The sequence below is a fragment of the Echinococcus granulosus genome (assembly GCF_000524195.1).
Source record: "Echinococcus granulosus chromosome Unknown EG_S00100, whole genome shotgun sequence".
Taxonomy (NCBI): domain Eukaryota; kingdom Metazoa; phylum Platyhelminthes; class Cestoda; order Cyclophyllidea; family Taeniidae; genus Echinococcus; species Echinococcus granulosus.
In genome coordinates, this window is record NW_020170480.1 from 133,516 (window position 1) to 144,318 (window position 10,803).

The 10,803-nt window shown below is 43.0% G+C and overlaps 1 protein-coding gene across 1 annotated transcript; it reads right to left on the bottom strand. All coding sequences in view use genetic code 11, as the record gives it.

Annotated features, from left to right (window-relative positions):
* Nucleotides 1-188: 188 nt before the first annotated feature.
* EGR_08244 (hypothetical protein) lies at nt 189-2,051 on the bottom strand (the record flags this gene model as incomplete). Its single annotated transcript, XM_024497493.1, has 2 exons — nt 189-250; nt 1,985-2,051. 2 exons carry the CDS (start codon nt 2,049-2,051, stop codon nt 189-191), a joined length of 129 nt encoding a protein of 42 aa, XP_024348088.1.
* Nucleotides 2,052-10,803: the final 8,752 nt, after the last annotated feature.

The window sequence follows — 10,803 nt, forward strand, 5'->3', positions numbered from 1 at the left end:
TCCCACATTTGGGAAATAAGTGCATTCGTAGAACAATCCCTGGTTATGCTTCAGTTGGACTGAATGAGTGGTCGATCGCAATGTGGCACCACGTTAGTTTGCAAAATTGTGGTGCTCTTTTTTGGAAAGGATGTGGGAAATCGTGGAGTAAATCCAACCGTAGAAGATCGGTTGATGCAGCGTCCTGCTTACTGATAGACCACCTCTGTAATGGGTGGAAGGGGAGCAGCAATGGAAAATGTCTGAATGGCTAAAATTAGATGAACAAAATGATGTGCCTGAGAGACAGATATACTTTGACTCGACCCCTCCTGACCTCACCCATCCTGACCTGACCTAACATGACTTTCACCGCGGCGTGGCTGACTGCCTTGGCACTGAGTGTGGTCTGTGTGGGTGGTCTTTTCCCACTTCAGTAGAAGGAAATCAGATACAAGACTTGTCTCGATTTTCAACTTTTGTGATGGTGTGCTATCCTGCTTGTGAACCAGTCATGCGGTTTGTCTCAACGTAGTTAGTCGTCACTACAACCCTGCTGTTTTTTATTGTTCCAAGGTAACATTGACGTTTGGCCTACGCAATCAAGTAATTTGTTTACCCCCCCTCAGACCTAGGCAAACATCTCCTGCTGTTTTAAAATTAACTAATCTCTCTTCATTGTTATATTCTAAACAGTTGTGATGTCGATTGTATTTATAAACTTCTAGGGTTCACATATATGTGACGTAAGTAGCAAATCCCTTCATCTAACACGTAAACAGAAATGAAAATGCTCCTAGTGATCATTTCCTCTACCATGTCTTCAAGAGACAGTCGACTATGGTATATTTGATGTTTTATTGGGACAAAGTAATGTCGACATTCGTCCTACCCAATTGGCCAATTTATCCGTGCCTCCTTACATCAACAAGATTATCCTTCAATTTTGTAAACTTTGCAAATTTGTCTTTAACATACGATTAATTGCTATGTAGTGTTCTAGACTGTCAAAAAATGCGTATCATACAGTTGTGATATAAGCTTCAAGTAATAAAATCGTAACGTCGCACATGTGTGACGCTGGTACCAAACCTGTTCGATCAAATTTTCGTAAATATCGAAATGGAAATCTTGTTTAAAGGGCTTCTCTATAGATCTGCAGTTAGAACCGACAACTCTTAAAAAATTGCGCAATTCCTCACATGTGCAAACAACAGTGGTACCAACTTTCCATTCCACAACCCATTGAAGAAAGTTGTTTTGTTTTACCCTCGCCACACACGCACACGCTCACACACACACATACAAAAGTTGCAAAATTCCATTTAAAAAAAAAAAGTTATTCTTTCACGTGCCTACTATGCAAGAGGAGCATTCATTATGACCTTGTTTGGTTGGCATGCCTGTCAACTACCAAAATGTCACATCTGCAAAATGCTTGGGAGGGTATTTTAATCGTGGAATGTTTCCTTTCCAATGTGTATGATATGCACGTGAGGCTTCAATGATTTTGGTTTCAGGAAGGTCATATACGAATTGTACCGATGTGACAATTTCACTGTGGATTCCTTAATTAAAATATCAAAAAGTTCTTTTAAAGTAAAGTAAAGTAATGTAAATGTCATAAATAAATAAGTGACACCTACATATTTTGTCGTGACACATCTGTGATTAAGGGGGGTCACGGCAGAGCCAACACCCCAAACTGCTTACCCTTTTGTTTCTACTTGTTTGGTGATCAAGAGGGAGGAAGAGGGTCACACAGTGGGAGATGGACTTGGACTTTCTTCCACCAAGGGAATCGGTCTGGTATCTATGATCAGTGAGCGCTTTTTTCCTTGCATCTCAGTCAGGTATTGTGGCTCTGTCAATTCTATTCGATATCTCACTGAGTTTCTCCCTTATAAAAGAAGATAATTTGGAGTGAGGAGATGTCTGATTTGGCACTTTGGATTTCTGCAGTGCTTCGCTGTATCCGTAGTTGAGACTCTTGTCTGCGTGGTACAAACACCGACAGCAGCGCCAAAACCGATGGTGGTAGCGGTAGCAGCAGCAGCAGCAGAAGCAGCCATTTCTGCTACTCTCCACAAGGCACTTATCCCTTTTCACGACCTCTACATATTTATTAATGGCAAAGGAAGGGAGCGGGCTGAAGCTTTATAAAGGAGGTGAGATGGATTAAGATGGAAAAATTGGAGTGAGATGGATTAGGGTAGCATGAAATTAGGGAGATCGTCAAGGAACGACTAACAGTAAAGTCATCTGGATCATGTTTGAGGTGAGGAAAGCATTTGCTTTGCATTGAAGTGAATCAGCTGCAAATGGACAGCTCGTGCTCTTGCGTAGAAGTGGGGATCAAAGTGACTGCCACCTTCTAGACGAAAATATCGTTGAAGACACCGAAAATAAGAGTTCACCACAAATCGGAGAATTGGTTGTGATGTGTCTGACTATGGGATGTGTTGATGACTCCATGTGTGGGGCCAATTGCTAATGGTATTGGAGCAGCCCTCCTAAGCGAAACAAATTGGATCGCCAACTTTTAAATTCATCATTCAGCGTTTCTTCAAGACAGCGATGAGTCGATGGTGACGATCAGCCGGGCTTAGTAGATGCATCCTTGCTATGTCCTGAAGGGAGAAGGCTTCATATCCGTGAGTGGTGTGAAGATGAGAGGGACGCCGAAAACACAGCCAACAAGCTTTAGGCACTACCAACTTGTTCTTCACTTCCTTGTGAAAATACGTGTCATTTTTAGGCTGTTCGTTAAATGACTGACCCATTAGCTTCTCTTTGATAAGTGACTTATGTACTACAACTACAATATTTATACAATGAATCGTATGCTTCCTGTAGGTCCAACAGCACCACGACCCGATGACGCACAAGGAAAGAGGGAGAGTTGAAGAGAAGTCGCTTACTTAGCCCACAAGACAATACCCAACACCACCAATGCTTTTTCGCAATTCCCCCATCATTCTATTCCGCCATCCTCTTCCCTCGTATTTCACCAAGTGGTGATCATCACGGTCTCTTGACGCTTGACAAGACTACACAGGGCGGGACAGACAGTTTGGAAGAGAAAAATAAGATGGAATCTTGCTTGTTTAGTTCTAGTAGCCAAACATTTCATACAGGTAGCATTTATGGCCAGCTTGTGCATAGCTGAGAATTGGTTGATTACTTTGACAGAGCGATATATGTTACGAAGGCAAATCCACTGCATGTGTACTCTCCTGGTCAAATCAGACGTTATCATTTAAAATCTTAAACAGAATTAGTGAAATAAACTCCAAGAAGGGAAAGTCTGTGAGAAGAAGAGAGGCATGAAGAGCTTGAGTTTGAGCCAGGTCAGGTTTCCCACCCGAGTAATTAGGGGACAAAGGGATCAAGACGGCGTCCCTATTTGTCAATTCGTAGGAGTGAGTGGGGCATACCATCATTGGGAAAGTGACTACTGAGTGGCGACCGAAGGCACAGAGCGGTCCCATTCCCGTGCATATTGCATGACCTTGACCCTATCTGAAGGTGATTTTGACCAATCCAAAGCAACTGAAGGAGAACGCATTTTCAAAGGGTTTTAAGATGTTTGGGATAGAAAAACCAATAGGCTGTCTTGACCGTTTTCAAAGGTCATTCTATAATATTTTTATTCTGGAACCTAAATACGGTGGCTGTCCATTTCTCGAAGACGACTTGTCTTCGGGCCAATGGTAGGGTGTATATTAACAAGCGTTAAGAAGGACCTCGAAAGACTGCAGTTTCTTATCTAAAAGGCAAGATGTAGGAACTGTCAAATACCAAGGGCAAATCATGTGACGATTTATATTTATAGAACCTCCATAAAAGGAGGCGTACGATTGTTCTATAGACATGCTTCTAAGACAGCACTGAGCGCTGCAAGGTTGTAAGTGCGGAACAGAAAAGACAAAAACAAAGTGGAATGTTGAATAAATTGTTTAAACGTTCACATTTGCATTTAGCGATTGATTAGGAAAAAAAGTCGGCCCTACAAACACCTCCGTCAAATAAAAAAACAGAAGTTTTCCATTATATCCCGTAATTTGATTGTCAAGGAGGGATGGGATTTCCAGACTGACAATAGAATGATGGATGTACGGATGGGTAGGGAATGTGTGTGGCTGGAAATGACGAATGGATGTGCTTCAATTGCAGCTGTGCTCTTCTAACTTGAAAAGTTACTCAACTCTGTTACTATCTCAAATATTCTGCTATGCTTATAAAGAGTCAAATGTTCAACCTTCTGCAAATCATGCTCACATTTTTTCCTGCTTTTGGATAACCAGCCCTTAATTCCTTAAAGGTAAAGTTGGAACTCTGCTTCCTTAACCAATTATTTCGCTCCTGCCCTCAGCTTTATCTCAACCCATCAAATTGCCCTAACTGCAGTAGCATTGGGCAGAGTTTCAGACAACCTCAGTTCTGTGTGGGAGCACTTTTGTCACGTTCTTTTCGTCCATTCAATTTGTACACTGAAAACAATTCGCATTCATTTAAAAAAAGAGCTTTTTTATAAATTCCAAACAGCTCACCTTTTTTGGTAAATGCAAACACGCAAAAATTTGATTGGCTATTACAAAGTGTAATTTATGCCTCTGGCATTTGCAACACCACCTACCTTTTTCCTTCGCTTAACCAATAATTAGGAAAAAAAAGTGAGTTTTGGACAAGTGCTGTTGTGGTAAGTCCTAACAAATGTCGTATACTGGGGAAAGGTTATTGCCTTTTCCATTGGCTAGGGGTCTCCCTGTCGATCCCCTTGTTTCCCGCCTTTTTTCTGGAAAAAAGAACGACCTTACAAGAAGAATGCGTGCACAGGGGTCTTTACAGGAAAAAAAATGAACAATGACGAAGGGTCTTGGAAAAACAGGGTACACGTTCTGGCACATTCTTGGAGAGCAGTGCTCCCACTCCATTCTGATTGGTCGATACTTGCGTGCCTGCATATTAAGTCAACCAGCAGACGAGGCGGAGATGGGAATGCAATCTTCCTCTTGAGGGCTCAGCACCCCAGCCACCAAACACGAAAGCTAATCTCCCACTCCAATTGGGTATGAGTAGATTGTGTTAAATATCGCCTCTATTCCCAAGGTCTTATTTTAGGTCTACTCCAGTTGGGACCTTGGTCTCATCCTCGTTAAGATAGGTATCCGCTTCGCAAATAAATTTTTACATTATTATAGTAAATGATCATTATTTCAATAACTCTTGACCTTTTTATGTACTTAAAAGGGATCACACTTTAGCGTAATATGGACATTCAAATGTGCTTCATTCTGATTAGTTAGTTAGGGAAAAGTTAATATGACAAAAATAGTTTTAACCTGTGGCTTATGGTTTTCGCAGAACTGTTTGTGATCGAATAAGCAATCACTTTTTATTAATGATGTGCCTAAGTAAAAAGGCGACAAGAACAATAAAATAAGTTTTCAGTAGTTTAGCCTTAAAAGACTTAATGTTACAGTAAAATAGCAGATAGACATTCAGTAAAAATCCGTTTAAAAGATGGAAAAGTATTTAGCTTCATAGAAGGGGCAACTGCGTATCAGTTGGCTGAAACCGCTGGGAAAAACTTAAACGAATACTTAAAACAGTGTACGCAACCTGTACTTGCTCTCCTGCACTACTTAGAAGAGATAAAAGTAGCTTCGGAAAAGTAGGATAAGGGAGAAGGGGTTTATGAAAAAAATTCCCTTAAATTATCCCCCCTAATTAACAGGCGGTTTCCTTTCGAATTGACTTGACAAAATCCACAGATTACCTTGGTATTGTAATTGAATAAGATTCATTATCCTGACTAAACGTCAAGCCACTCCCTAATTGTTACTACACCTGTCACTTACTGACAGGTTTCAACGTCGGGTTCCCAGCATTGACAATTCACTTCCGTGAATTAATCGTCTAGTGCGAATGCCTACCAACTCAGGAGAACATTCTGGTAGCTTTCGATATTGAGAACACTTGTTGTGGCTTCCCCGTTGACCCCATGTGACCAGGTAGCACTATTCACTGTAAGGTCAAGACTATTCAGAATGACATCTGAGTATGTCAACAGGATGACAGGCAAAAAGAAGCTCCAACTGGCCACCCAGTAGGCCAATAGGCTCGCACCAACACGCTGTATTGCTCGTATCAATCACAGCAATGACATTGCTGACTACTGTACAGAAGTCTTCGTCTCTTGGTCATTCTAGATGGGGTGGGTCTGGGTGGTGTCGATGCTCACACAGGTACCCGAGCAGCTCACAATATCATCGTTAGTGTAAAATCAATTGTGACCAGAAGGGAAGCGAGATACCAGACCTACTCCAATCGTCTTCATTGGCAAATCCATTTCATATCTTTACTGCTCCATGTCGCATGTGCTGGGGTAATGCCAAGAGATGGTGATAATGAACATTGGTGGAGGAGGGAGTGATTCAGGAAATGCGGAAGAAGAGGGTGGGTCGGTGTCTCCCTCCTTCACTCCCTTTCCATCCCATCCCCTCCCCATCCTCAGTCGTAGTTCACCTCGTTAATCAAGCACACCATTTCAAAAAGGAAGTCTTGTGTTGCTGGCTGTCAAGAGCACAACTTTCTTTCCATCTACTCACTACTTCTAGTTCTTGTTGTGTCTGAGGTGGAGGAGGAGGAGGGAGGGAGGTCCCTGAGTGAGCATGTGAAGTGTATTGAGCAGACCGTTCCCAATCAGGATCGCTGTTTCACCCCTGGCAAATGAACGAATTCGCCTACTGTCCACCAAATCAACACACCCACGATGCAGGGGTATAGTTATCGGAAGATGAAGTTTGGTGTGAGGTGGAAGTGTTAGGTGGTTGCACAGAGGATCGTCTACCGTGACGTGCTCAATGATGTGCTAGTTTATCCAGCTTGATAACACTTCCACGACTTTTCCTGTTTGGTTGATGGAGATGTCGTTTGATTGTGGGACTACTTCTCAGGGAGTGGATTGCTGGAAGCTCTTCTTCGCACATTGGTTCTCATTCAACGTGGCACCGCCGTGATGACGCTCCGTTATCCAGCCTAGCCATCGAGAGAAGGCCTTCCTGAACGTGACTTTGCTTTTATTTTTTAATGATTTATTAACAGGACCCTGCTATTAAACCACTTATAGGAGTGGAAAAGATTAGGAGTCACCTTCTACTATCACACCTCACCAAATGCCAGACGCATTTGCATCAGACAGGTTTGGATTACCTCCGTCTTGTTCGACCGGAATACGCAGCATTTCAAAATCAAAGTGGCGCACATCCCTCTGTGTTTCGAAGTGCACTCACATAGACAACAGCATGCATTTTACAGTCCTCTTCCACCCACAACAAGTCATTGCAATGAGTCCCGCCAAAAGCTGTGCATCCCACGTTCTCCAGTTGAAAGATCTCATCCGTGGCCTGCTATCCGTAGTCGGTGGTCTATGGGCCTTGGTGGTCGGTTATTCTCTAATTTTCAGGTAGCCGACTTGATTAGTCGACACACTCGTCCGGAATCAGATTAAGTCACCTGTTGCCAACTCCCGGTCGAATATATGCATCTGTCACAGGTTTGGGACAGTCCTTTTTGCGGTCACCACGCATTTCGTCCTGGCTGCAACTCATTCTCACCTAATGATGTCAATCCCACTTGGGCTTCGGGAATGTCACGCCAACTGATCTGCTTCAGCAATTTGTGTCTAGTGTCGCAGACGCTTCTCACGCGGTTTCTTGTGAAGGCAAGGTAGTTGGTTTAACCCACTGTCCACTCATGATTTACACCAAGATGGCAGTGAAAATGAACTATGCTTGCAAAGATACTCTGACCTTGATAATGATAAGGCTGTTGTGAGTAACTCTAGTGACAGGTGAGAGAGTAGAAACCGGATCCTCAATTGCTCCTGCACTTTTTCTCTCATAAAAACGGGCTGCTATCAGAGTCTTTGCTGTCCAGAGAGGAGTAAGAAGTATCTGCAGGTTTTAACGCTTATTAAGCCAACAGGTATGGCATTGGTTATCACCAAACCAAACACTCCCCATCCCCCTCCCCCCCTGGCAAGATTCTAAGTCACTCGCCGCCATCTCCCCAGAAGGCCACGTTTGATCGTGTGCGTATTTAATGGAGTGTTACCTTCGAGGGCCAAATTATTCCCCCCAGCTATTACCTTGTTGGAATTTCCTGCCATAGGACCAGACATAAATTTTACGAACCGGGATTCGGCTGCTTCTGAGAGGCGTCTAGCTGGTACAAGTTTTGGCAGATCGTAAAGATGGACAACATAAAATTCTTGTGCGAATAATATATTCAGACCGCCTCCTTTATAATGAAATTTTCCATTATGGTGGTTTTGCAGCGTCGTATCCGGTGAAGGAAATGCTGAGAAGGTACATATGTTTCAATTTTCTGGAAGGCTCTCTCTTCATGACTCCATTCCCCATCTTTCTAGAACGTTGCGCTCTCTCTCAGTCTCTTCTGATCAGGTGATAGCATGAGGAGATGTGCTTTATGTGTGCTGGTACTCACGAATGAGGTCAAGGTTATTCGATTTGCTATAAGTATCCAAGAGTGAACAAAATTTCCGATATCCGGCCGTACCCGCTAGCCAGCTATCAGTTCCTTCCTTACTCATACCCGTTGGTATACGAAAACGTCTATATCGAAGTCTTGTCCATTGGTTACCCTTGTTGGGAGTCCAGTGAAATCCAAGCTCACACACACAAATCATTTTTAGCAGAAAACACGACCACCTTGCCGATATAATTAATCTCCCACTTCAGTTGGAGAGGTGGAAGACCCTTGGAACGGTCAAAGGAGCAGTCTGACCATAAATAGGTACAAAGTGCGTGGACTGAAGGGTTCGTGTAAACAAATGTGCAATATGGGATGTCCTTTCCGCCTCTCCCCTCGCCCACGCAATTTCTTCGCCTTCGGTCATCACCATGTAGTCGGGGTTCTAAATACCACCTAAGAGACAGGTACCAGTTGTTATGGCGACGAAAAAGACAAGTGACAAGTCAATTCTACGCAGGAGGGAGATTACCTGATATTGTGGTGTTCAAGACAGAACAATGTTGCATAAGCAATGTTTTTACATGTCAATTGGCAGTGGCGTGAACCTTCGGTGAAAAGTAGCTTCAAGGAGCTGTAGCAGCATTCTGAATCTTATCACTTGGTTGTCATGTCAATGTTATTTAATTTGTGGGTGAGAAGCTGTCACTTCAAGTGTTACTTGCCTTCTTATCAAACATGAGATTAAAGTGGCTGAGAGAAGTGGACACGACATTGATAGCCCGCTCTGTGGTGTGTTGACAGATTGTGCCACGTGCAAATGACTCCTCCTTTCAATGATCAGCTACCAAACCGGAAGTAGAAGAGTCGGGGACTGAATAATCCCCACCCAGGTCATTTTATCTTTCATCTCCCTTTCATTTGTCATCTGTATATTCCATTCCAGAGGTGACTATTAAATGTCAAGAAAAAATACGAAAAAATGCAATTTACTATGTCTTTAGTGGGAAAAATTGGAGGCATGCGGTCATGTTATATCTGTTAAGAAAAAGGCATTCTTTCAAATCTCCCCGGGGAAGAGGCCTTCCATGTGCGCCTTCAAATTGTTGTTGGACCTTCAGGAAGCGAAAAATCCAAGGGGAAAGCGCACTTGAAGCAAGCATGATGGTCTGCAGACGAAGCGGTGCACCAATCAGATATTTTGGGTGGGTAGTCTGGAAATCATTAGTCACTTCAGAGCTCGAGAGTTACCCAAACGTGGGAGGTTGACAATCCAACTGCATTTTTGTCTCTTAAAGGGTTCGACTCCATCGCCATTTACTGCGAGTTCTTATACTCCAGATGTTGGAGACTGGTGTAAAGTATACAGCCAAAAAAATCCTGTTATGTAGGCTTCACCGAAATATCGCCCATTCGATAGACTGCATAAACACGTCATCTTCGTTCACCCTCCGTCTAGACTGCTGTTGCGTCTGAAACTCCATTGAGATGCCTGCAGACACATACTCCTCCACAATATTCCACTGAATGGCTGATATTTCCCCTGATATTTCCTGCAACTAACAACTTTTTGATCGTCAAAGATAGTGACTACATGCACACCAATTTAATTAAACAATGTGAAAAAGCTTATTTCTAAAATTTTCCATAACCTACCGACTGCGAAGACCTTTGGGTCGATTTATTAAGGGAGCACGGATAGGAACTTCTGATCGCTATATTTGGCAACCACATAAATGTCAAACTCACCGAGGGCGCTGGAATGTGGCAGTATCTTCATATTATTGTGTGGCCAAATGCCAACGCGTAGCAATGGTTCCCTTCACCCCCCTCGTCTCATAAATGAAAACATTTAATTTTTGGAGTTAAGTTCCAAAAGTACAAAACACTTTTATCAAATGTAAATGTCATTGGCTGCTTAATCGACCTCCAATTGGTTGGCCCTTCAATTTGACGCAATCTTATTGGTGCATTTCTGATGCGATTTGTCAAAAAAACCGCGATCTGTTTTAACACTATTATGATGCCATCCTGGTGGGTTAGGGAAAACGAGGGAAAGCCTAAAAACAAAAGCTAGATCACAATCAGGAAGGCCTTCTCTCGATGGCTAGGCTGGATAACGGAGCGTCATCACGGCGGTGCCACGTTGAATGAGAACCAATGTGCGAAGAAGAGCTTCCAGCAATCCACTCCCTGAGAAGTAGTCCCACAATCAAACGACATCTCCATCAACCAGACAGGAAAAGTCGTGGAAGTGTTATCAAGCTGGATAAACTAGCACATCATTGAGCACGTCACGGTAGACGATCCTCTGTGCAACCACCT